Source organism: Budorcas taxicolor, chromosome 23, assembly GCF_023091745.1.
Source record: "Budorcas taxicolor isolate Tak-1 chromosome 23, Takin1.1, whole genome shotgun sequence".
NCBI classification, from domain to species: Eukaryota; Metazoa; Chordata; class Mammalia; order Artiodactyla; family Bovidae; genus Budorcas; species Budorcas taxicolor.
The window spans coordinates 16641519-16669190 of NC_068932.1; the positions used below are offsets into that span (position 1 = coordinate 16641519).

Here is a 27672-nt window from a genome sequence, read left to right on the forward strand (position 1 = left end):
TTCCAACTCTAGCAAATTAATGGACTAAACACAGGAGTGGACTCTCTTTTTGAATATTATACTCTAAAGAGTTGTTATAAAATAGGTTCAGACCTTTTTCCTGGCTTGGCATTCCCTCTTTCAGATCATTTCCATACACGTTTCAAACCTAGGAAACACTAGGCTGATATTTCTGATGCTCGGTACAGACCAGCCTCACCCTATGCTTCCGTTATCCTTGACCCCAACTCCTGTCTAACTCTGGTCCTCCTGGGGCTTTCCCAGAGGTGATCAAAAGTGCAACTCAGAACCCAGTCCATCATCCAGCCGAGTGAGTGGGCAGGCACAAGTGTAAGCTATCTGGCTCAAGAGTGGTCCCCATCCTGCCCTTGGGCACACGCCTACCTGGGGCTTGCTGGAGGGAAGGCTGGGATGCACACTTCGGTAGCCCTTGGCAGCAAGTGAAGAGGGCTGGGCATTTCCATTGGCATCGGCATTGGAAGAAAGCTTCCACTCATCTGAGGGATGAGAAAAAAAAAAAAGAACCCTTCACTCTCAGGAACATTCCTTGGGTCCCTCTGATTGAAGGGTTCCCAGTGGAAGGCAGGGATAGAACAGATACAAGAGAAACCATACCTGAGGAATTCTCTGACTCCAGAACTACGTGTGGCGCAGAAAGGAGGCAAACAGGCAGAAAAGAGGGAAAACAGAAATGGTTACATTTGCAGGAAACAAGCACGCTGTGCCCAGAAAGACGAAAATCCAGCACCCCGTTGCCTGACACAAAATGCCCTCAGTCACGATGGCCTAATTACCATAGGAACCCACTCTAAACCATGATGTGCTCACAGGCGCTGACCTTTGAAAACACAAGGCTCACATTCACAGTAATGAAGAAACAATTGTTCTTGACATTCTTACTTTACAGACAAAAAGGCCACAGAACTCTCCTGTCCAGTTCTGACTCACTGACTTGCACTCCCCTGTTTTTAAGCCTGATGTGGGCTCAGAATGACCTCCCCTCATTAGCAGGCTGGGCTAATGAACAGACCCGGAGAGGGAGACGTCCATAAGCACTTTTTCCACGGCTACTGGCGCTACGGGTCGGGAAGAACGTGATTTAAGCCCAGAGGTATCTGCTGTGATAAGGGCTTCTCTCTCCCTGCCTGCCCCTCTTCTTTCCATTAAACAAACCCCATAAACATTTCAAAATCTAGTCATGAGTTTTCATCAGACTACAAGGCACCCCTGTCTCCCGTCAGCCAGCTACCAACCTGCCCTCCATCTATTGCCTGGCACAGCTCAGAGACCCTAAGTCTCTTCTAACCTGACCCACTTAACCCCGCAAGGCAGGAGAGCACAGTGGTTCCAAGCTTGGCTGGGAAGGCAACTGGACCTCAATTCAAATCCTGGCGCCTCTGCCTATAGGTTCCGTGGCCCTGAGCAAGTTATAAGCCTCAGTTTTCCCACCTGAAAAATGGGGATAATGATATACTTGTGTTAAGAATTAAATGGTATAAGGTGCAAAGTGCTTAGCACAGTGCCTGGCAGAGCTCAGCAATGTGTGTTATCATCTCCATCTTCTGCATCGTCTCTTGCGTCTATTCTCTATCTTCTATGCAGCCCAGGGGTCAGCAAACCTTTTCTATAAAGGGCCAGATAGCAAATACTTTAGGCTTTGATGGCTACACGGGCTCAGTCACAACCATTCAACTCCGCTGCTCTAGTACAAAAGCAGCCACAGACAGTATCAAGTGAATGGGGTGGCTGTGCTCCAATAAACCTTCATTTATGGAAGCTGGAATTTGAATTTCATATAATTTTCACATAGCCCATTCTTTGATTTTTCTTTAACCCCTAAAAATATAAAAACCCAGATGCAAGGAAAAAATATGCTTATGCTTTCTGTCCAATTGTGGCAGCCCAGTTTGAATAGGAACTTTTTTTTTTTTTTGCAACTCAGAAGTAACCCTCTGATCAGTAAACAAAAGCCTGCTTTACTCCAAAGAAGAATTTGAGTTTACAAGTATTGGAAAATTACTTCCCGATACCCATGCCTTCTGATTGATTTCACTTTTAAAACTGCAAGAGTTCAGTCTAATTAAAGGCAAGCCAAAAAATAAAAATACACACACACACACACCCCATTCCAGGTTTACCAGCTGTACAAAAACAAGCATAGGCCAGATTAGGCCCAACCACCAGTTTGCCAACCCCTCATGGACTCAATCCCTCAGGCTCCTCCTCCTGGCTGCCACCTCTTATCTCATCCTATATAAAGAGGGGAATAATAGACTGCAGCTCTCACAGCCCATGGCCCCATTTCAACATGGGTCCCTCAGGGATTAGAGATATGTCTTCTGGATGTCTAGCTGAGATTTTAAAAAGCTATTTATTGAACACCTTTCTAAGTGTCAGATGCTGTTGGCCACTTTTACACATATTAGTATTTAATTCAGTGTACACAAGTCTGTGAGGTAGGTAACCACTCTGCTTCATGGATAAAGAAACAGAGAGGCCAAGTGACTTGCCCAAAGTCACAGAGCCAGGAAGTGACAAAGCAGTCAGCTCCGGTCTCTAGAATCAAGCGCGGCACTCTGTCTGCCACCCACAGCCACCAGTCCCACCATCTGCCACAAAGCAAAGCCTGCATTCCAGGGAGGTGGTGGAAGCCAAAGGGTGTCAGGACGAAAGGCTGGGCAGGAGAAGGGTTTCTAGTGGTCTGCATCCGTGTACAGCAGTCTAGCTGCATCAAGAACAACCAGGAGTGCCTGTTAAAATACACTTCACGGGGCCCCATCCCAGAGTTTTTGACTCAGATGAGAAGTCAGCCTTGAGAATTTACATTTCCAACAGGTCTCCAGGTTCTATTAAGGCCACTGGTCCACAGCCCAGAGCTCCCTTTGAGAATCAGTGCTATAATAATATATATTCAAAAACATCCTTATACTGAGGAAATGGTTATTTTTGCAAATTTCTTCCTCCTCTGAAGCAAAGCTTTTATAACCTGTTCCAACTGAATTATTTTTTGAGCAGATGGCCTGTCACATTTCTGCCACTACCTTAGGGACAATTCCTAGATATCTGCCTTCTTGTCCCAAACACGTAGCTGGGAAATTTATAGGACTTGATTTTTACTCATGTTACTGCAACATACAGGCTTGTGTGATCAAGGCCAAATATAATCCTCACCGCCTCGCACACCTCACAGGGTTGCTGAGGTCAGGGACGTGACATGTTTTAAAAGTGACCATTTTTAACACTTACTGGTGTATCCATCCAGATCTCTGGCCCCCAGATTTCCTTGCACACGAAGGCCTTCAAACATCAGAGGACACGTTGTGGCAATGGTTCTCCCTCCACCCCTGTACCTGTCACTTTTACTACCTTATTCTTCCTTTCTAGGTTATTTCTAGTCAGGTTTTGTTAAGTCATTCTACGAAATCTATCAGATTGACACACACGTTAAGTGTCAATAGATTCTGAAGAGGGGCTATCAGTAAAGGATGTGAACTTTGTACATGGATGTGGGGGCAGGTTATTTTGTCTGCTCTGTGGTTTGTTGGTTGGTTGGTTCTGTTCAGGTGATGCTGGCACACAGAGGTGTCATGGAAAGCCAAGGTAAGTCTGCTCCTCCAAACCCCCAGGTATCATAAAGGGACCATCACTGTTGAATCAGACAGCCTTGTTTGAGTCCTGTTTTGCTCACTTCATATCCTGAAGCAAGGGACAGAGCCTCCTATGTGAAATGGGAGATGATCTCTTTTAAATATTTACTGATTGTATTTTGGCTGCATTGGGTCTTCCCTGCTACTGGGGGACTTTTCTCTAGTTGCGGCAACCAGGGTTACCCTCCAGTTTCAGTGCACAGGCTTCTCACTGTGGTGACTTCTCTTGTTGCAGAGTACAGGCTCTAGGGCACAAGCGCTTCAGTGGTTGCAACCCCCTAGGCTCTGGAGCACAAGCTTAGTAGTTCTGGTGCACAGGCTTAGTTGCCCCGAGGCACGTGGGATCTTTCTGGATGGGGGATCGAACCCCTGTCCCCTGCATTGGCAGGAGGATTCTTATCCACTGGACCACCAGGGAAGCCCTATCTATCTCTTGAGTCACAAGGACTGAATGGAAGTATCTGGCATTAAGTGTGTGCTTAGTAAGATTGGAATCCAAAATATAAGGAAAAAGAAATTTCCCAGACATAGAAATTAGAGTGGTTGACTTCCGCCATTTGATAGGTAGTCATAAGAACATAATATCCTCAGGGATCAACCCATTTTTTTTTTTTTTCATTCCAAGTCTTTAAGACTGTTCCCCTATCTCCATCCCCAAAAAGGCAGTTCCCAGGACCCTACAGAACATTCTTTTCTTCCTTAAAAGAGCTGCGTTCCTGACGTTTCATCAGCCTTCATCTGGTACCTAGTCCTCTGAACCTTCAAAGCTGGTAGCAGCCCAGGGCCATTTGCGTCTAAGTGCGACAGGTGAAATTTTATATACATGGTCATCAATTATTAACTCCTGGTTAGGTATACTGTAAAAAATGCTTCTCTCAATAAACGTTGGCTCAGAGTTCCAAGGTGGAGGAGGGGATTAGAAAGCTGGATCCTCAGTTGCAGCTCTGAGGAGACCAAGCCTTTTCATGAGAAAAGTTCAATTTATTTTGCTTTATCTCTCCCTCCATCTGTTCTTGATACACAATCTTTTCTGGTCCGTGGCCACAGCTTGCTTATTTTCCTTTCTCTCATTCTGTGCTAATTTCATTTTGGTCTCTTGTAAGGTTGTTTGGCTGATCATTTCTCGGGATCTCAGGGCATTTTTCATTGAGTTAGTTCTGTTTCCCAGTAGGGTATCCAAGAGTTAGAGGAAAAGGTGTTAAAAGTGGGTCTAAGAGTGTTCCAAATCTTATTTAATTTTTATTAATGCTGTGTGGTAAAGAATTTACCCCTCTCCAAAAGGAGGGCTGGCCTTTGCTCTCTGGCTTCCAGGAGTCAATCTCTAAGAGCCTGGGATGTCATCTTCACAGGACTGTGTCTATGCTATGCCAACAGCATGACTGAGGTTGGGGGGACTTTTGAGTCCACAGCTAAAGGACTGGAGAGTGAAGCGAACCACTTGGGCAGTGGATGTGTTGCGTGTTAGTCGCTCAGTTGTGTCCAGTTCTTTATGACCCCATGGCCTGGAGCCCACCAGTCTCCTCCGTCCATGGGATCCTCCAGCCAAGAATACTGGAGTGGGTTGCCATCACCTTCTCCAAGGGATCTTCCCAACCCAGGGATCAAACCTCACGCATTGCAGGCAGATTCTTTACCATCTGAACCACCAGGGACACCCCAATGTAAAAGAGCCCCAATAAAAACCAGGGACACCACAGCTTGGATGACCTTCCTGATCACCACCGCTCTGAGTATGTTCTCACACGCAATGCTAGGAACTGACGCATCCTGACTTCACAAGTGAGAACCCCGCCAAAGCCATGTGTCCTTCCCCAGACTCCACCCTATACACTCCTTCTTTTCGCTGATTTTCATCTGCATCCTCTCACTGTTCACCAGAACTGTAAGTATAACAGCTTTCAAATGAGTTCTTTGAGTCCTGCTACCAAATTATCAAACCTGAGGGTGGTTTTGGGAATGCCCTGACCTTGCAGTTGGCACCACAGTGAGAGTCTTCCCTTGTCAGGACTTTGGCCTCCACTGACTTCTCATCTGGCCCCTTTTATCACATATGAGCTCATGAAAAAGACTCTTAGTTAATGGGGGTAAGGAATGTCTAACTATTTTAATGTCAATTTTCTTATCTCCTTGCTACTGCTATTTCTGGAGAGCAAATGCGAGGAAATGAGCTGGTTACAGGTCCAAGAATCTCTACATCCAAAGCTAACTTTGCAGTCAAGAATCAGACAGAAAGGATGAGAGCCAACAGGCACAGAATAAAGGATAAGGGTCGAACTGAAGCTTGGCTTTTGAGTCAGAACAAAGGGATTGATGGTCTCCAGGCCATACCAGACAGGATGACTGGCATCACGCCCACCACCAGTTCAGGCTCCCCATCTCCTCTTGAGTAAAACCACCCTGACCTGGGGACACAGGAGGAGCCACACCTGAACCAACAGGGCCATTACCCAAACCCAGCCAGGATATCACACCAGCAAGCAGGAAGAAGCTTCTCTTGGAGGCAGAGAATCAGCATTAAGATTACTATAGTTCTTTCCAGATGGTTCTGATCCAAAACCAAAGTCTACATTCAAAGACTAGGAGGGTGGTCAAGGATCCAGAGTCAAGCTGCCACTAAAGGCAGGAGTCTGGAGGCTGAGTTTTTTGTTTGGTTTTTTAGGTTGTTCTGGTTTTTTTTTTTTTGGCAGAGGTGCCAGGAACAGAACTGAGGGCCTCAAACACGGAGGCTCAGTTTAACCTGGGCAACTCTGAGGGCTCCATCTGTCACTCTACCTCAGAGAGCATCTCCACCCTCCCAGTGTTTACGTGGATGCCGACGGCTCCCAAGTCTGCAACTTAAGACTCCAAATTTCCGAATGCCTATTAGAAACTTCCTCCTAGAAGTCCTTCTCTTGCCAAGAAACTCAATACATCAAGGAATGGAATTCAACAGTCCTTCCGACTCCCCTATACCCAGCATCTCCATGAGTACATTTATTCTCCTGGTCAACCAGGGAAGGCGCCTCCTGCTCGGCACGGAGTCCCACCTCTCCAGGCTCCTGAGACATTGCGCCAGCCCTGCCGCTCCACTCTTCCAAATAAACGCCTCGCCTGCCCCCCATCACCACACTGGTCTAGGCCCTCAGAGTCTCTCACAGGAATTACTGTAGGTCTTTCTGCAGCGGGCTCCTGATTTTTAGTAACTAGGCTGGTTCCCATCCAAGAGCTCCTCGTGCGTGCCTGGCTCTGGGCTGCGTCCTGATATGGATGAGTCTGCGGAATCCCAACAGCCCTATGAAGTTCATCTCCACTTTACAGATGGGAAACTGAAGCTCCCCAAGGTTAACTGGTAAGTAGCAGAGCTGAGCCTTAAGAGAGGACTGTGTGATTTGAGAACTAGACCACCTCTCATAGGACAAGGGAAGCAAAGCAAGGACAGGGAATAGGGGACATCCCTGAAATGTGGATGTCAAGGGGCCATACAGAGAAGGAAATCAGGCCACAGGGGGCAGTAACGTGAGAACAAAGCTTCTAGTCCAGGCAAATGATCAACATCTTGGAGACTGGCAGGGATGGAAGACGGTGGTAAAGCCAAGGAGGAAGGCAGAGAGAAGCAGACCTAGAGGCTGGGGCACACACGCTGGGCCTGGTGGTGCAGGCGGAGCAGCTGGTATCTGACATGCGCTATCTGTAAAGACACCAGGAACAGGAAGCACACCTGATCCTTAGCAAGAGCCAGGCAAGGCGTCCTGCCTCATGCTTGGGCTCCCAGTCCAGGCTGGCATGGCTGCCTGCAAGCACAGCTGAGAACTGTTTTCATGAGGCGATTCAAGGCCCAGTGGCTTGGTGTGGGCCAGCAAGCTGTCATTCAGAGGCTCAGGTGAAGGGAGTAGGCAGGGGTGAGTAGGGCTGGAGAGCCACACACACCCAGCAGAGTCGAGAGACAGTAGGATGCTCACCAAGGACCCGAAGGATAAGAGAACAAGAATGTCCCTCCAGTCCTTAAAGGCTCACAGGAGCTGCATCCTCTTTTAAACTCACCTCCAGTGCTAACTTATTGCTGTTGGACACCCAATCAGTGTATTTCCCTGGCCTCCCACTCAACCCCAGCTTTTTCCTTTCCACCCAAACTGGCCTGGTATACGACCCTGAATTTGTCTCCAGTGAAGAAGACCCTGTATCAGTTTAATTTCCAAACTTCTAAATTTACAAAATATTTTGGAACTAGAAAGGCTTAGAAACCATTGAACCTTCACCCTTCACTCGTCTTTCAAACGTGTGACATTACGCATGGTCAGAAAACAGTGAAGCAGGGGCCCACACCTGATTCTCCTGTTGGAATAAACTGCTTTTTGTGCTCGCATAATGCACCTAAAATTTTTTCCCTTTTCTCCCTTTCTCATCACAATTCCTGGTGACTCCTGGTGATGTTTAGCTCCTATATGCTGCAGAATGAATGTCTGCTGATTTGGATTTAATGATCTCTGTTATCTGGCAGAAAATAATCTACAAAGATTAAATTTAGTGTAAGATATGGCTTCCCTGATAGCTCAGTTGGTAAAGAATCGGCCTGCAATGCAGGAGACCCCGGTTCAATTCCTGGGTCAGGAAGATCTGCTGGAGAAGGAATAGGCTACCCACTCCAGGACTCTTGGGCTTCCCTTGTGGCTCAGCTGGTAGAGAATCCGCCTGCAATGTGGGAGACCTGGTGGCTCAGATAGTAAAGAATCCACCTGCAATGCAGGAGACCTGAATTTGATCCCTGGATTGGGAACATCCCCTGGAGAAGGGAATGGCTACCCACTCCAGTATTCTTGCCTGGAGAATTTCACGGGGTCGCAAAGAGTCAGACATGACTGAGGGCCTAACATCTTCACTTTCATGTGAATGACTGATAGCCATCCCCTAATCCTTCATGGTATTTCCATTTTAAAAACAAGATCCTTTAAAATTCAAATTAGCTGTTACAAATCTGCAAGATATAGAATTATCTGGGGACTAGAGAGAGCTTCCTAAAGTGCCCAAACCACTGCATAGTACTGGAGTGCAAGCCTACAGATGGCAAGGCAGAGTAACATCGGGGCTCTGTGTTGTGCCACATTGTGACCACCAGGGGGAGCTCAAGGCCGCTTCTCGTCCCATTCACCACCAGAGGAAGGGCCAGGCAGTTGACTGGTTATTTTATCAGAACATGGGGCTGCAGTATGTTCTTTCTCTTCAAATTATCCCTTAGGGTTCTCTCTTCCCCAGAGGTCCTCCAGCTTGGGAGCTGCATCTTCCCAATGTCACCACCTTTCCTGAGACCAGAATGGCAAGCTGTAGTGGGGCAAGAGTTAGGTTCAGGAGGGCAAGAGTTAGGTCTAGGAATACAGTCAAGAAGCTGCTATCAGCCTACAGTGCTGGAGGCCATTTACACCTTCCCCTGAGCCTAGGGATAAAGCAGCTTTCCATGGGGACCAACACACCAGAATAGGGCTTGTACTCAAACCCCAGCCTGGACTTGTCCTTGGATATCTGCTTTGGTACCTGTTCCATGGGCTGGGATGGACAGAAAGTCAGGTTTCCAGGATGCTGGACACTAACCATCTTCATCCTATATAATTCCATCTATCACAGCACACCATTCCCCACCATACCAAGAGAGTCTGCATGTCTCTGGCCCCAAGGAAGTGGTCATCACCCCAATTCATTTTCTCTCTGCATTTCCTTCCTTCAAGATGGGAGAAAACACCCATCCCCTATAGTGAGAGTTCTCAGATGTGGTCCTGGGACCAGCAGCATCAGCATGACCTGATGGCAAAACCTCGGACCCCACCTCAGGCATACAGGTAGGAATCATAAAGCCTAGCACTCTGAGCTAGGTTCTGGGAACTTGGCTCTCCACTCAAGGTGATTCTGATACGATCGGCTGAAGTATGAGAAATACTGCCCTTCAGGTTGGAAAGGGGCTGCCCCAGCCTAAGGTAACAGTGCCTGGGGAACCTCAAAGTCAGCCTTTCCCAACTCCCAGAAACACCTGGGCTGCAGAAAGGGCTCCCCAGAGAGTTCCAAACCATCATAACCTGCTAAGAGCAGGTTAAGGTCTGCCAGCTCATCTCATGCCACCAGGTGTGGCACGAAACACTTTACACAGTTCATCCTCACAACAATGCTGGGAGGCAGGTATAGTTCTCAACCCCATTTTTCAGATGGGTTCACCAGAGTTAAGAGAGACCACCTATCTCATCCATGGCTGAATAGCCAACAGGGGGCGGAGGCAGGACATGAATCCCATCTATAATGTTCCAAAATCCCAGATCTGGGCAGTGGCTCAGATGGTAAAGTATCTGCCTGCAATGCAGGAGACCTGGGTTTGATCCCTGGATTGGGAAGAGCTCCTGAGAAGGGCATGGCAACCCCCTCCAGTTTTCTTGCCTGGAGAATCCCATAGACAGAGGAGCCCGGTGGGCTACAGTCCATGGGGTCTCAAAGAGCCAGACTCGACTGAAGTGACTTAGCATGCACGCACTTGTGTCTACTGTTTCTTAAAAATAACCAATCCAAAGTCCCAGGTCTCCACCACAATGTGGAGCTCTAGGCACCCGGGTTTCCTGAGAGACAGGATGGGGCGGAGAGGGGGCTTCGTTTGTCTCCTCCCTCGGTTCCTGGTCTGCACTGGCCTCAGACATGCTCTGCAGACCTGCTGCCTCAGGTTACCTCCCTGTCTTCTTGGAAGCTAATGAGGCCAGAAAGCCACCTACACTTCTCAGTCTCCCTGGGATTCTGCCCCTGCCCCACCTGGATGGTCACAGCTGAGCTCCCAGAAGTGGGGATGGGCTCCGAGAAGCCTAACCTGGAGGCTATCTCAGCACTCCCTCCCAAGACCCCTAAGCCTTCTCTGTCCTCCTGAACACAGTCTGCAGAGCTGCAGACTGCCCACTTTCCATCAAAAGCTAGAATACAGTGGTCGCTGCCATGCCTTTGCCTGAAGCCAGTGAGAACCTGTTCATTTAGGGCAGTGATCATCACCCACCACAGCAGGGACAGGAGCAGACTGTGCAGGGGCCCCTGAGAATCAGGAGGCAGCCGATGGATTCCACGCCCTCCCACCCCCACCCCTAGGTCTCCAAAGCAGCGCACCTGTTTTCCTCTCCTGCTTCGGGGTCTCCTGGGGGCTCACAGGGCTACTGCTTGGGATCTCCCTGTAGGAGGACGAGGCCCGGAGAGTCACCGCTCCCTTCCCAGTGCAGATTCTTGTCGGATCCATGTCTGAAAAGGAAAGATCCAAAAGGGGAGACTGAATCCAGGGCGCCTGAAGAATTAAACCTATAATCAGCCAGCAATTTGGTCCAGCTGGGGAATGAGATGAACCTGGTTACAAACAGGCAGAGTCTTGCAGTCAATGAAAATTAATCTGTGGATGGTGGAGAGGGACAAATCATATTTTCAGGGTTTCCCACCCATCATGAGGTTAGGAGTGAATGGAGGCACAGTGAGTTCTGAGTCAATGGATGCGTTACAATGTCGGCTGGGAATATCTCCAGACCAAAGAGGGTTGATTTCTTTTATTAAATGAAGTTTAGTCTGGTGAGCAGATTTCTGACCAATTAGTAAGGCACAGTTCAAGTAAGAATTTATAAAAGATATCTCAAGTTCCCACACCATCCTTCTAATAAAAGAGCAAGTTGACAGCACAGGGCATTCGGTGAAGGTTCAACAGACAATCATTGCTCAGAGCAGTCCCTCAGCGGAAAAAGCAAGACAATCTCCTTGTGCCAGCAAGCCAAGCCCCCTGCAGGGGTGAGACAGGATGTGCTGCCTGGGGAGAAAGATCACGAGGCCCGGAACTTCACATTCCAAACTTAATGAAGAAAATTCACACCAAAGAAAACGGCTAGAAACGCTAAATCCTTCGAGGAACAGTGTTTGCGGCACTTCCAGCCGAGCCTTCCCTGGGCCTTGACCCCTCCTACAGTTCACAGTGGCCTCACAGCAGACCCAGGTCATCTTTCAGAACTGCACTGAGGATTTCAAAATAGGCTTCAAAACAGGCTGTTCACCCTCCAGGAAAATCAGTAGGAGGAGGCAAGAAAGTCAGCAGACCACACAGTCTTGGGAGGCACACGTGCTGACCGTTTCTCTCCGTGAGGCTGAGTGGAGCTGAATTCCAGTTATCCAAGTTCTTAAGGCCCAGCCTGGATCTCAGGCCTAAAACTGTCACGAGTGGGATTGTGGGGAAAGTTAAAGGTGGGCAGCAGGCAGGATGTGGGCTCAGATGTCCACCTCCTCCCCGTTCCTGTGCCACGGCTGAGAAATACCAAGTCTTTTGGCTCCTCCTTCCCACTCAGCAGCCCCCTTTCCAACAGCATAAACAGAACGATCATTAGTCACAAAATGGATTGATCAGCTCCATCAGCACCTCTTGCACAAAACACACATTCAGCAGAGCGGGCAGTGGCCTTGAAGAGCATCTGACTTGTCCAATCCTACCAGGATAAGTGACCAATGTCAGGGAAATACTGGGAAACGTGATTCATGGGCTTTTCAAAAGGGTGAGGGGCACAGTGACAAAGCCAGCCCATCCACAGGGTCCTGTGTACACAGCCAGGTGGGCCCAACTCCTGAAAGCACCACCGCTGGGAATACAGAGCCACCTGGGCCTCACTTGTCCCATGCTGTGCAGGAGGAAGCTACTGAAGGAGGAAAGAGACATAACAGGCTCCATTTGGAAAGCAGGACTGCACCTTGGGCCTGACCGGACTTTGAGCTATATGCCCAGAATCTATGGAAACAACATACCAACTAGAAAACCAGGCCCCTCAGATGGAAGAGCCCCAGGGCCCATACCTAGATTCTCCATTGCCTAAAAGAATACCCTAATTATCTGTGTAACCAAATAGAATTATACATTCTATTATGCTTAGTGGGGTATGACCACAGGCCTATGGATAACTGTCTACTGTTAACTACCTAGGCTTAAGGCATATGAATCACGGGTTAACTTTGATTGTATCTTTCTCTTCCTTTGTTCAGACTAGTTTCAAGGAATTTGGGGAGGTGGGTTTAAGCAAGTACACTTAGGGTATATAAGGTTTTCACAAAAACTGGTCGGGATCCTTGGCTAAGAGGAGACTCTGCCTTGGGCCCGCCGGTGTAATCAACTGCACTCCACTATCTGCACTGTCCTTCTGAGTGAGTTTGTTTCCCGAAATGCGTGGCTACAACACTATGAGCTATGAGCTACGACCTGACATCTGAACTCTACCAGCTCCGAACTGTACCGGCTCCACAGAGAGGAGAGGCACGGAGCGAATGCGGGGGCGGGGGGCTGGAGGGGGCTGCGGGGGGGGGGGGGGGGGGGGGGAGGGAGTGCTCAGGGAAAAGGCCCTGCCAGCATCCCAGAGACACAGCCTGATCAGGCAGCAGCTTGAAGTCCAGCCCAATTCAGAAATGCCCTGGGCAGCCACGTTAGTTCCCGGGGACAGTGGAACTTTAAATAAACTCTGGGGAGCTGGCACCTCTAGGAAGAACCTAAGTCGCCCAAGGGGCTCAGACCTGTACCAGCTGGAATCAACGTTCAGCCTCTGGACTGACCTTCTCCCTAAGCAGGGAAGGGCAAAGCACCTGTCAGCCCCTTTCCACATTTGCCCGCGGCACACAGAAACACAGAAACACACACACACACACACACACACACACACACACACACACACACACACACGCGCACGCGCGAAAGGAAACCAGCCAGAGAAGTGAGAGGGAATGGCTCCTAAACATGCAAGAATTAAGCCTCCAAGTCTTTGTTAGAAGGAAAGAAGATCATGCATGATCTGCTAACAATGAAAAAATAAAAATAAAAAAGAAACCAACCCAAGGAGAGATACCTGGAGGGAGTACTAGGCCTGCAGAGTTTTTCACTGTCTTCACAGGGATTATTTTAACAGCAGAAATAGAGCGTGCACGTAAAGGGCCGGCAGTTGCTGAAAACACAAAAGGGTAAATGGTGCATCCAGAAAAAAAAACATTTGGGAAACCCTCAGGCAGTGGAGGAACCGGCAGGGACAATAGGAGGAAGTCACCCGCAGAGAACAATGGGAAGAGCAGTGGACGCAGGAACTTAAAATAGCCCGCTTTCGCTCTTCAGTCCTTCGCCCGGGTGGGCAGAACCCTCCCGCCGCTGTACCCCAAATGCAGCTGGCCAGTGCCTGTGCCGCCTGGCACACCAGGAACCTGCCAAGGCTCTGGGCAAATGGACTTACAGAGACGCAGATGGCCTGGCAAACAGGAAGGGGAGACCAAGTGGGGCCCACGGGGCCCCTGGGAGACGGCTGGGCTGTGTGTTGGGAGAAGGCTCCTTGGAGGAGAGTTACAGCTCACGGGCCCCAGAGGAGTGGAGGAAGGACAAGTCTGAGAGTCGCCTGGTGCTTTCGGCCCTCATAGTTGCTACTCCAGGATCTTAACTCCTGGGGTCTTGGGCCTGCTCTGACAACCATAGCCCTCTGGCCCCAGGCAAATCAGAATGGCCATCTGTTGGGCAGCAGATGGTCTACTTAAACCCACCCCTTCCTGGGCAAGAGTTTGCCAAAGTGTCTGAATGCACACTTAAGACTCTGGGCAGTGCCCACGTGTCTGGCCCAGGACGCTGACAGCAGCTGAGCTCCCTGAGTTGGGGTACTGCCTGGTATGCGGGCAGAGGCTGCTGACCTCAAATCCAGGTGCTCAGACCTCCCTGAGCCCCCTGCCTCCGCAGGTTCTGGAATCACAATGGTGGGCATTTTCCCAAACCCGCCTTCTCACAACAAGCATGTTGTGAGACCTCCTTCCGTGCCAATGGCAGCAAATAAAGAGAGGCGGACGCTCACATGCTATGGACCAACATCACACCAACAGGCAACACCCAGAGGCCTCAGGGCCCCAGATCCACATCATAACTGAGGAGGGGGTGGTTGGGCTGTTTGGGAACCAAGCCTGTCACGGCTGCATCAGTATCATGCTGACGGGCTTGCCAAGGGGACGGGAGGAAGGAGGGACCCCTGCAATGGGCAGTTCACCTTCCAGCCCACCAGGCCGCCCTGCTGGCTCCAGGGTGCGTCTGCCTTGACTTTCCGACCAAAGGTGGGTCTTAATCGAGGAGAGAGTAGAGTGGCGCGCACCTCCACCTGCCAGCCTGCCGTACACCCCCGAAGTCTCCTGACGGATTCACAGGGCTGGGGTTGACAGCGAGCATAAGACACCCACGTCTCCCTGCTTTCCTCAAAAGATGCTTAAACACTCCCCTAAGGGCACCGCCCTTCAACATCCCCTTAGCAACCTGGCCCAGGTTGGGAACACTGCCCCACACCAGGTAAGGAGGAGGGCAGCCAGGCAGGGAGGCACAAAGGGCAGGACAACAGGACCCCTCCTGCACAGGGACCCCTAACCCACCAGCCCAGGCTCCCCACCCCTCCTGTCTCCACGCCTTCACTCTTGGCTGCTCTTTCTGACTTTCCACTTCACCCTCTCTCAAAGGCAATACTTGGCTGACCCAGACAGTAATTACAGACAAAGTCCAAACATGTCAAACTGTAAACGTACTCTGAGAGAGGCTGCACTGTGACTCAAAAGCCCGATGACAGGACTTCTACCCTCCCTCTCTGATACCATAAGACATAACGGGATGATAGAATCACTGGAACCTGTGTTTCAAGAAGGGAAAAATACTACAGATCATCAAATTTCTTCATTTTCTACATAAGGAAACTCATAGCCATAAAGACAATGGGCCTCCGGAGAGGTGTCTGTTTCTGAGCGGCAGGCCAGGACTCGAACCCCTGCCTCCTCTCACTGCAGAGTGACATGGGAATCTCGCTGCTTGGCTGTTCAGGATAAGAGAGAGGATGACAGACAGGACCTCAAAGGTCATCCTATCCATCATTCCTTTCACACTTGCATCTTTTGTCCTAAAATTTTAAAAATTCAAAACCTGGGAGGATGCCCATGAAACGAATGTCACCAAAATGATTTATTTCAGCTATTTAGGCTCCAGCCTCAGGGTCAGGATGCTGAATACGTCACTGTTTATCACCGGTGAAGGTAAGATGCCAGGTAAGAGACACTGCGGGATGATAAACACCATATACATGAGGCCTCTGTGATTTGGTGGGTGGTTCGCAGCATCCTGTGAGCTGGGAACAGTTTAACATGTCATCTCACAGTGGGAAACGGCAGCCTCAGACTCAAGTCTCAGAAAGCCTGGGAACAGGTCTTCAGGTCATAGCCTAACTAGACCAGTGACTGTTCCCACCAGGCAGGTGGCCCTGGGCCCAGCTCTTTCTAAAAATGCCAGGCTTCCCTTCGAGAGCCTTACCTTTATCTTGCCCATTGCTGCCCGGTGCCAACCCATTCACCACGGCTTTGGAAGCACCCACGTCACATTCTGCAAGAAAGAAAGAATAAGAGCATGAGGCTTGTGATCACATCTCCCACCCTTTGTGAGTCCCGCCAGGGAAAAGTTCTGGGTCCCAGGGGCTCTCTCAGGCCTGGAAAGGGGCCCCGGAGCGTCATGGGAGAGCTCTGAGAATGCTTTGTGGCTTGAACCAGGGAGGATGCAAAAGCTGTTTGGATGGGATGTGTGTTGTGATTAATATTTTCTGGTCTCCTGGCTTGGTTTCACTTCTGACATTAAAAAAAAAAAAAATCTTAATTCCCTCAAAGTGGTATCTCCTGCCTGGCAAAGGCTTATCCACCATTCCAAGGCTGCTCAAAAGCATCCCTGTGAATCCTGAGAGCTGTCGGACAGTCAGGATAGAACCTCAGGCTCTGTGACACTTCCCTCCACACCACCCCACACCTACAGCCAGGGAAGCCACGCTGGCCCAGCCCCCCGCCCACAGTCCCCAGCCACGGCTCTTGTGTTCTGGTTGTGGAGATGACCTGGCTCCCTGACCGCTCTCCCTGGCTCCGTCCTGCCCCTTTCTCCACCCCAGCCCTCAGTCTGCATCACTAAGACCACCACCTACACCCCATAGGGCTGAAAATCCCCGGGGTGCAGGACAAAACAAGATGGGACAAAGCAATGTGATTTTCTAAGACCCTCCGTTTTAAATGTACTGCATTTCACTTCTAATTTGAAAATAAAAATACTACTGGAGTCTAGAGTTGGGAAGTAAATCTTTTTTTTTTTTTTAATTTATTGGGCTGCACTGGGTCTTAGTTGTGGCACACAACTAAGGATGTTCAGTTGCGACATTCGAACTCTCTCGATCCTGGCACGTGGGATCGAGTTTCCCAAACAGGGATGGAACCCAGGCCCCCTGCATTGGGAGCTCAGAGTCTTAGCCACTGGACCACCAGGCAAGTCTCCTGGGAAGTCAATCATTTACATTATCATTTCTACGAGGAAAAAAAAATTGAACTTGGAATCAAGTTCCCCCAAACGTACAAATGATTGTTCGGAATATACTTCTTTTAGTAAGTGAGATGGCCTGTATATTGGCATAAGTGGTTATATTCAAATTAACAAATTGACCTTCGTGATGATTAAAAGCAAACTGACATGCAAGACCCAGGGGCCAACAGCTACCCAGGGACACAGCCTGGGTACTCACCCCAGACTCTACGCCCTTCAGCCACTGGTCCCAGCCCTTTTCCGGCAGCAATTCCCTCCTGCGCCTGCCCACCGTGACGGTCTCCTCACAACCTCTTCAGTAAATCAGATGCTTTCTGATCTTCAGGCCTTGGATCTTGAGAGGCCCTCAGCCAGGAAGGCCTGCGCCTCCTCTTCTACCTTGGGGAAACCCCCTGTACCTCAAGGTTTACCTTGAATGTCACCTCGTTGTTGGTGGAGACCTTTCAAAGTTCTGCTCAGCTGAAGACACCGAGACCCTCACTGCCCACTGGCAGCCTGAGCGCCACCCAGTTCCCCATCCCAGAACTGATGGTGGAAGCCGGGAGAAGACAAGGGGCAGGACACATGATCAGCAAAGTTGGGGTGACTCCGCTGCAGCCAAGAGCCAAAAGTGTTAGCTGCTCAATCATGTCCGACTCTTTGCAGCCCCACGGGCTGTAGCTCACCAGGTTCCTCTGTCCATGGAATTCTCCAGGCAAGAATACTGGAGTGGGTTGCCATTCCCTTCTCCAGGGAATCTTTCTGACCCAGGGATAGAACCTGGATCTCCCACATTGCAGGCAGATTCTTAACTGTCTGAGATACCAGGGAAGCAGCCAAGAGCCAACCAAGTCACAGATATAACAGCCATGGTTTTATAAAGCCTCTATTTGCCTGATCTAAGGGCCCTTGCTAATCATTCCATAATTAGCACCTGATTTTTATCCTTAATATCCAAGCCCCTAGATTTAGGAGTTAAGAACTCTAATTTTATAGGTAAGAAATCTAAAGCTCAGAAAGGATGCCAGGCTCTAAGATCACTAAGAGGGGATTTGAAGTCTGTTCTGGTCCATCCCATGACTTATCTTCTTTGTACCCAGCTGGGATGAACATTTATTTTTAAAATAAAAAATGGCTTTTATATATAGAATACTCTCTATATACAAATCAGATATACTCTAATAATGGCTTATATAAATTCTACTTCCCCAAATGCCCCAAACCCCAATACCGAATTTGGCTGAGACTCAGTCATCCTACCTGAGCTCTTAATAATCAGCCTCTGTGACATCAACTACACCAACAGGTCAGCCCGGGTACTCCTAGATCCAGAGGCAAACAAGGCCGCTGCCCTCTCCCGCCCCCTCCAACCATAGCAGCCAGGACCACCTGATACTGGCCCCACAGGCCAGTCCTGTTCACTGCCCCCAATTCATCTACAGAAGGTTAGTTCTCCAAAGTTCCCTTTGCACCTACATTTCTGGGATAGATGGAAAGAGGGTGTTGGCAGAAAGCCAGAAATAAAAGTCAAAGAAATATCATCCATTTTCCTTCCCCATCTTTTCTCTCTGACTATTTTCTTGGGCTCCAAAATCACTGCAGACAGTGACTGAAACCATGAAATTAAAAGATGGCTTGCTCCTTGGAAGAAAAGCTATGACAAACCTAGATAGCATATTAAAAACCAGAGACATCACTTTGCCAACAAAAGCCCATATGGTCAAAGCTATGGTTTTTCCAGTAGTCATGTACAGATGTGAGAGCTGGATCATAAAGAAGGTTGAGTGACAAAGAACTGATGCTTTCAAATTGCTAGAGAAGACTCCTGAGAATCCTTTGGACTGCAAGGAGATCAAACGAGTCAATTCTCAAGGAAATCAACCCTGCATATTCATTGGAAGGACGATGCTAAAGCTCCAATACTTTGGTCACCTGATGCTAAGAGCCAGTCATTGGGAAAGACCCTGATGCTGGGACAGATTTGAGGGCATGAGAAGGGGGAGAGAGGATGAGATGGTTGGATGGCATCATCGACTCACTGGACATGAATTTGAGCAAGCTCCAGAAGGTGAAGGACAGGGAAGCCTGGCATGCTGCAGTCCGCGGGGTCACAAAGAGCTGGACATGACAAAGTGACTGAACAATGATCCCAGCCCCATGCACCTGCCCTCATTTCTCCTGATGGTCTCCTTCTTAGGACTGCAGGCCTGGCTTTAAGCATCCCTATCTGGCTGAAGTAGCCCCAGGGTGTGGGACAAAGAACAAAATGGGACGAGCATCCCCAAGCCAGCCGCCTCAGAGCTTCCACAAGGCCCAGACCCATGTTCTTCCTTTCCTGTTTTTTTTTCCCCCCCTTAAACTCAAACAACCAAACTTGAAGAAATTTGGAAAAATAATTCCATCACCACAGACTCTCACTTCTGCAGCACAGTGTGCTGGTGACCAGCCGCCTGGAGTTGGTTGCCTCAGCAGTCACTAGCCGGATGACCCCAGACAAATCATTGCCACACAGGGCCTCAGTTTCCCCATCTCTAGAATGGGAGTGGTAAGCCATGCCCACTTTTGTGGATCTGCAGGAGAACAAAAGGAGATAAGCAGGTAAAGCCCTGCCCTGATGACTGGCAGCTCAGCTCAAACTAGGAATAAAGACAATGCATTGTCTTCATGCTGCCCTTTCCATCAAAGGTTAACAAGTATTTTCTGCATAGCTGCCTTCTTTCTGATGATCATTGTTATGAGTGGTATAATCTCCCATCAAGTAAACACACAAAATGAATCTGCTCATTCCCCACCTTCACGGGGGTGATGTTTTTGTTTCCTTCAAATTAATACAGACATTCCCAAGAGGGGAATTATCGTGTCAAAGGGTCCAGATTTCTTGGACTCTGCCTAGGAAATGCCTCCTTTCAGGACCACGCCTAAGGGAAAACCTGGGGAGAAGTCCCAAGGGCATCTCCTCATCCTCCACGGCCCCTCCCTGCCCACCTCTTCTGCCCTTATTTCTGCCAGGAATGGTGATGCCAGTTCAGGTTAATCCTGATATTAGAAGGACAAGAAACTCTGGGTGTTGGGGGGAAGTGCTGGCCTATTTTAAATTACAGCAAGAACAAAAAGCCCAACGAGAAGAAAAATTGAGTTACAGAGTAGGGGCTACTGGTAATGCCCGAGCCCCTGTGGAGGGGAAAGGAAGGGGTGCAGCCTTTTCATGAAGCAGAAACATCACGGAGTCAAGGACCAGCCCAGTCCTGCTCCTTGCAAGGCTGGAAGCTGGGCTGATGACCCACGGATGGGACACTGGTCAGGCCTTGGGCAGCACAGAGCTCAGCACTTCAGAAGTGTTGCCTCACTTAATCCTCACAAACCCCCATTAGGCGATTCTTTCCTGATGGCCATCTTACAGAAGGGTTCACCACAAGCCAAAGCCTGCAGGGTGGTACTTGTGGCCCTGAGCTGACCCACCCGGGGCCCTTCTCCTCCCAATAAGCCCACGCTGTCCGGCAAGGGTTGGGATTCAGCTGAAAGGGCGTGTGAATGTGAACACACGGAAGGATTGGTTTTCACCTCCAGAGGTCTCTGATAACACTCTGGAGACATTGCAGGATTCGGAAGCGCCTAAGCAAGCTATCCACTAGGTCAGCCTGTGGCCCACCCGGCCTGCAGGCCTCGGGAGGTGCCAGGGAGCACACAGTAGCCAAGGTGGGCCTCGATCTCCAGATGGAAACTTCTCTGCCGCACATCCTGGCTGGAAAGCTGACAGCTCTTGGCTGCACCACAAGCAGGGACCTACCTATTCCCTTCTGTCTTCCCTAGCCCAGGTGTTCCGCCCCAACTTTAAATTAAAAACTGCTCAGTGTAGGTTTTGATTTTTGCTACCAGAAACATAGCAAAAGGGTGGCTTTGCCCTGTTAAAGGAAGCGATGGATTAGCTCATTCCTTGGGGCAATTATGGTCAATACGTTTACTTTTGCTACAGTCACTCAGATTAAGAAATGCCATCAGGTGTATACACATGTCAGCATTGATCAAATAGGAGCCTGCTGGGCTACAGTCCACAGGGTCGCAAAGAGTCGGGCACAACTGAGTGACTGAACACACACACACACACTTAAAATACCTAGTTTACTGTCAGCTCAGTTCAGTTGCTCAGTTGTGTCCAACTCTTTGTGACCCCATGGATTGCAGCACGCCAGGCCTCCCTGTCCATCACCAGCTTCCAGAACTTGCTCAAATTCATGTCTATCGACACGGTGATTCCATTCAACCATTTCATCCTCTGTCATCCCCTTCTCCTCCTGCCTTCAATCTTTCCCAGTATCTGGGTCTTTTCTAAGGAATCAGTTCTTCCCATCAGGTGGCCAAAATATTGGAGTTTCAGCTTCAGCATCAGTCCTTCCAATGACTATTCAGGCCTGATTTCCTTTAGGATGGACTGGTTGGATCTCCTTGCAGTCCAAGGGACTCTCAAGAGTCTTCTCCAACACCACAATTCAAAAGCATCAATTCTTCACTGCTTAGCTTTCTTTATTGTCCAACTCACACATCCATACATGACTACTAGAAAAACCAAAGCTTTGACTAGATAGACCTTTGTTGGCAAAGTAATGTCTCTGCTTTTAAATATTCTGTCTACGTTGGTCATAGCTTTTTTTCCAAGGAGCAAATGTCTTTTAATTTCATGGCTGCAGTCACCATCTGCAGTGACTTTGGGGCACAAGAAAATAAAGTTTGTCACTGTTTCCATTATTTCACATGAAGTGATGGGACTGGATGCCATGATCTTAGTTTTCTGAATGTTGAGTTTTAAGCCAACTTTTTCACTCTCCTCTTTCATTTTCATCAAGAGGCTCTTCAGTTCTTCTTCACTTTCTGCCATAAGGGTGGTATCATTTGCATATCTGAGGTTATTGATATTTCTCCCAGCAATCTTGATTTCAGCTTGTGCTTAATCCAGCCTGGCATTTCTCATGATGTATTCTGCATATAAGTTAAATAAGCAGGGTGACAATATACAGCCTTGACGTACTCCTTTCCCGATTTAGAACCAGTCTGTTGTTTCATGTCCAGTTCTAACTGTTGCTTCCTGACATGCATACAGACTTCTCAGGAGGCAGATCAGGTGGTCTGGTATTCCCATCTCTTGAAGAATTTTCCACAGTTTGTTGTGATCCACACAGTCAAAGGCTTTGGCGTAGCTAATGTAGCAGAAGTACATGTTTTTCTGGAACTCTCTTGCTTTCTCAATGATCTAGCGGATGTTAGAAATTTGATCTCTGGTTCCTCTGCCTTTTCTAAAATCACCTTGAACATCTGGGAGTTCACAGTTCATGTACTGTTGAAGCCTGGCTTGGAGAATTTTGAACATTACTGTGTAGCGTGTGAGATGAGCAATTGTGCGGTAGTTTGAGCATTCTTTGGCATTGCCTTTCTTTGGGATTGGAATGAAAACTGACCTTTTCCAGGCCTGTGGCCACTGCTGAGTTTTCCAAATTTGCCGGCATGTTGCGTGCAGTACTTTCACAGCATTATCTTTCAGGATTTGAAATAGCTCAGCTGGAATTCCATCACCTCCACTAGCTTTGTTCATAGTGATGCCTCCTAAGGCCTACTTGACTTCGCATTCCAGGATGTCTGGCTCTGAGTGAGTGATCACATTATCATGGTTATCTGGGTGATGAAGATCTTTTTTGTACATTTCTTCTGCGTATTCTTGATACCTATTCTTAATATCTTCTGCTTCTGTTAGGTCCATACTGTTTCTGTCCTTTATTGAGCCCATTTTTGCATGAAATGTTCCCCTGGTATCTCTAATTTTCTTGAAGAGATCTCTAATCATTCCCATTCTATTGTTTTCCTCTATTTCTTTGCACTAATCACCAAGGAAGGTTTTCTTATCTCTCCTTGCTATTCTTTGGAACTCTGCATTCAAATGGGTATATCTTTCCTTTTCTCCTTTGCCTTTAGCTTCTCTTTTTTTTTCTCAGCTATTGGTAAGCCCTCCTCAGACAACCATTTTGCCTCTTTGCATTTCTTTCTCTTGGGGATGGTCTTGATCACTGCCTCCTATACAATGTCACAAACCTCCATCCATAGTTCTTCAGGCACTCTATCAGATCCAATCCCTTGAATCTATTTGTCACTTCCACTGTATAATTGTAAGGGATGATTTTGGTCATACCTGAATGGTCCAGTGGTTTTCTCTACTTTCTTCAATCTAAGTCTAAATTTTGCAATAAAGAGTTCATGATTTGAGCCAGAGTCAGCTCCCAGTCTTGCTTTTGCTGACTGTATAGAGCTTCTCCATCTTTGGCTGCAAAGAATATAATCAATCTGACTTTGGTATTGACTATTTGGTGATGTCCATGTGTAGAGTATCTCTTGCATCGCTGGAAGAGGATGTTTGCTATGATCAGTGCATTCTCTTGGCAAAATTCTGCTAGCTTTTGCCCTGCTTCATTTTGTACTCCAAAGCCAAACTTGCCTGTTACTCCAGGTATCTCTTGACTTCCTACTTTTGCATTCCAGTCCCCTATAATGAAAAGGACATCTTTTTTGGGTGTTACTTTAGAAGGTCTTGTAGGTCTTCATAGAACCGTTCTATGGAACTGTACTGATGATGGAAGTAAAGTTCAATGCTGTAAAGAACAATATCGCATAGGAACCTGGAATGTTAGGTCCACGAATCAAGGTAAATTGGAAGTGGTCAAACAGGGGATGGCAAAAGTAAACATCAACATTTTAAGAATCAGTGAACTCAAATGGACTAGAATGGGCGAATTTAACTCAGATGACCATTATTTCTACTACTGTGTGCAAGAATCCCTTAGAAGAAATCGAGTAGCCCTAATAGTCAACAAAAGAGTCCAAAATGCAGTTCTCGGGTGCATTCTCAAAAACGACAGGATGATCTCTATTTGTTTCCAAGGCAAACCACTCAATATCACAGTAATCCAAGTCTATGCCCCAACCAGTAATGCTGAAGAAGCTGAACGGTTCTATGAAGTTTATTGTGTATCAATTATATCTCAATAAAGTTCTCAAATAGGGGGAAAGGGAACCCATTATAAAGATGAGAACATAGTACATGTAAAGCGTAGAGTGTAGTTCTTAATATACAGTAGGTACTCAGTAAATCATTACTAATAAAGCTGATGATGACAATTTATAACAAAGCTCTGGCACCTTCCCAGGACTCAAAAAATAAAAAAATGAAACACAGTTGGGGCCTTAAGAGTAAGTGAGAATTCTGAGCAAATGGTCCAGCTTTGTAGATTTGTCAAGAAGAGACAGACAGGATTTTAAATGACTTACCAGAGCTCATGGTGGTGACAAGTCTTCCGCAACTGGGGCTCTGTACTGCTCTGCATAAAAATACAAACATACAATGGAATTGATGAATGGCAGGTTCGAGATAAAGCCCTATGGTTCACTTTAAAAAATGCAAACACCGTATATACGCCTTGATAAAACCAGGGGGCTGAGCCAGGAGTCACTTAGCCAGGCTTCTGGTTCTTAACTGGCTGTGTACTGACATGACCTTGGACACATCACACAACCTCCTTGACCTCTGTTTCATCACCCATACTTGGTTTTGATACTATCCAAGAATCCATTCCACCTCTAACATTCTATTAAAAACCTCAAGTTACACAAGTCCCTGTGGATCGAGGAGAGGGTGAGGAAAGGACAAACTTTCAGGACAGAGAAGTAAAGTCACGACACAAACTGGTTACTGGGGACTAATAATAACATTATATATTGCTTACTATGCTCAAAGAAATGCTGTAGGTGCCTTAATTACATTAATTCACTTGATCCTCACAAAGACTCTACAAGGTAAGTACTAGCATTGTATTAGTTTACAGAGATGAGGAAACCAAAGCATACAGAGGTGAACAGCTTGCTGCCCATGTGACAGCTGCTTCTGGAATCCAGAGAGGCTGACCTGAAGGCCCAGGCACGTAGGAAAGACACTACTGCCTTGAGGTGGGAATGCAGTCCACTTACTCACTGATAACCCTCTCATTTAATACGGTCCCATCCGAAGTCCCCCCAAACCACTGGGCTGCTGTCACTATAGTTGCACCTCTTCTAGACTCTTATCTAAATGGTTTCATAGTATATGTAACCTTCTGTACTTGGCCTCTCTCATTTAGCATAGAACAATTTAGCAGCTGGCCATACACATGTGGGTCTATCTCTGGACTCTGTTCCATGGATCTGTCTTCATCTAATCCATGTCTTGATGACAAGAGCTTTATAGTAAGTCTTGAAATCAGGTAATGTGAGTCTTCCAGTTTCATTCTTCTTCAAAACCATTTTGGTTCTTCTAGGTCCTCCACATTTTCATAAAAATTTTAGAGCCATCATATCAATTCTCACCAAAAACAAAACCTACAAAGAGCCTGCTGGAATTCTGAATGAGAACATGCTGAGCCTGTATATCAATCTAGGGAAAATTAACGTTTTAACAATATTGAATTTTCCAGTTCATGAGAATAGACTCTCTCCTTTTATGCAGATCTCCTTTAATTTCCCTCAGCAGTGTTTTGCAGTTTTCAAGGTACAGGTCTCACACTTATTTTGAATACAATGTCTAGCTGAACACATCTGAAGGACAATCTGAAAAGCAAGTCTTCAAGAAATGAAGAACCTTGCTATTTAATATGTGGTCTGCAGACCAGCAGCACCAACATCAGCTGGGAACTTACTGAAAAATGGAGAAAGTTAGAAATCAAACCCTTCATCAGCTGCATCAGAACCTGCATTTTAACAAGATCTCCAGCGGGTCTCTCTGTACTTTCAAATGTGAGACATAATGGTATAGAGGCCATCAGCTTCCCAGTTCATGAATTCTGTAATAAGGTCATGGTATGGTCCCAGGGTCTTCACCAAGGGATATGCTTTAATTTCCTCTTTTAACACTTAAGTCAGGCACTGGTTTCCTTTCTGGGCAGTTACCTGGTTCACCGCCCTTGGAATTGACTGCATAGAGCCTGGGGGCAAAAGGGAAATCATTCTAAGTCCATCTCAGCTCAAAAGAGCAGTAATTCTGCCTGTCACTGTCAAGTACACCTGGGACTGCCCGTGACCTTCAACTGCCCCTCCAATTGTTCTCTAAGCTGTGGAACCATTCACTCTTTCAGTTAAGAACACATGCTGTGTTCTGCATGCTCGGGTGGTTTCCAATCTTGGTTATGATACCTCCATTTGCTTCCCAGGGCCAAAAAGGATGTCAGGATATCATCCAAATGCTTTACTTTTTATATAATTGTAATAATTATGCTACGGTTTTATTTAACATTTAAAGCACAACTGAAGAAACATTTTTGTTTCAACCATGCAGTTATCTTAACAGAGTATTTTTCTTTTACAATCCTTTCTAACCTTTATCTGTATAAACAGTATTTACATAGTTGTAAGCTATGTCTGGACAGCTTTGTGTTCCAGTTCTCAAATATTTCATGAATAGTTTTCTGGATTTTTACAGTCATATTCATCATTTTAATGGCTATAACATTCCATAGTTCATTTATCAACTCCCTCTGTACAGTTTGTTTAAATTTTTTAAATAAATACATAAATGGAATACTACTCAGCTATAAAAAGAATGAAATAATGCCATTTGTAGCAACACGGAAAGACAGCATCCATATTGAGCAAAGTAAATCTGACAAAGACAAATATCATATGGTATTAATTTTATGTGGCATCTAAAAAATGATACAAATGAGCTTATTTACAAAACAGAAATAGCCTCACAGACATAGAAAACAAACTTATGGTTACCAAAGGGGTAAGTGGGGAGAGGAGAATAAATTAGTTTGTGATTAACAGACACATACTACTATATATGAAATAAACAATAGGAATCTTCTGTATAATACAGAGAACTACATATACACACAATATACACATAAAACCGAATCATTCTGCTGTACACCTGAAACTAACAACACTGTACATCAACTACAGTTCAATTTTTTTTTTCAGAAGTACATAGCACAATAGCATTCTTAGGCTGGAGAAGAAATTGGAGAACTGGAGATTCTCCAATTGGAGAACTGGAAATGTCTTATAAAGCAAATAAAAAAGGGACAGAGGAGCCTGTTGGGCTGCCGTCTCTGGGGTCGCATAGAGTTGGACACGACTGACGTGACTTAGCAGCAGTAGCAGCAACTCATACGTGTTGAGTCTTGACCATCTGTTATATGTGGGTCACCCTTTGTACATTTTATATTTCTTAGTACAGATTCTAGTAGCTTCTACATGTCAGCCCAACCCTTATTTAAAAAGTGGTCTAAAGTACATATGGGCAGGGACAGAATCCCAAATACTACCTCAAACATCTACCAACCAGAGTAGATGCCAGGTGTAGCGCCCTCGGTGGGGGGAGGGGGGCCCTCCCCAGGCCAAGTGCTTACAGTTTAGTGGCTGGATGGCAAGAAGATGGAAAGAGAATGGGCCCAGGGTGATAGGACACAATTCCAGTACCTTAGGAACTTGTACGACAGTAGGAGGCGGTGATGGCAATGTCTAGGTAGTTACCAGCTCGGCACAGAGACTGTGGGGGCAGTAGATTCTGCTCTGCGCTCTCACTTGACTGTTTACACAGGCAGCAGGTGACACGAAGCAGGGGGTAGTTTAAAATAAAACCTGCAGCAGTAGCACCAGGGATGGCGCCTGGTATCCCGTCCCCGGCAG

The 27672-nt window shown here is 47.3% G+C and overlaps 1 protein-coding gene across 3 annotated transcripts in view; it reads right to left on the bottom strand.

Moving 5' to 3' along the window:
- SORBS1 (sorbin and SH3 domain containing 1) overlaps positions 1–27672 on the bottom strand; it is a 233341-nt gene that overhangs the window by 97216 nt on the left and 108453 nt on the right. For 2 of the 3 annotated variants that reach the window (XM_052660713.1, XM_052660714.1), the window contains 6 exons: positions 24280–24329; positions 15952–16020; positions 13490–13585; positions 10746–10874; positions 616–639; positions 385–497 (listed from right to left, as the gene is read on the bottom strand). In XM_052660713.1, coding sequence (XP_052516673.1) covers positions 385–497; positions 616–639; positions 10746–10874; positions 13490–13585; positions 15952–16020; positions 24280–24289 — 441 coding nt within the window. In that variant the 5' untranslated portion in view covers positions 24290–24329. The remainder of the gene's footprint in view (positions 1–384; positions 498–615; positions 640–10745; positions 10875–13489; positions 13586–15951; positions 16021–24279; positions 24330–27672) is intronic. The other variant, XM_052660712.1, reaches the window with a different exon arrangement.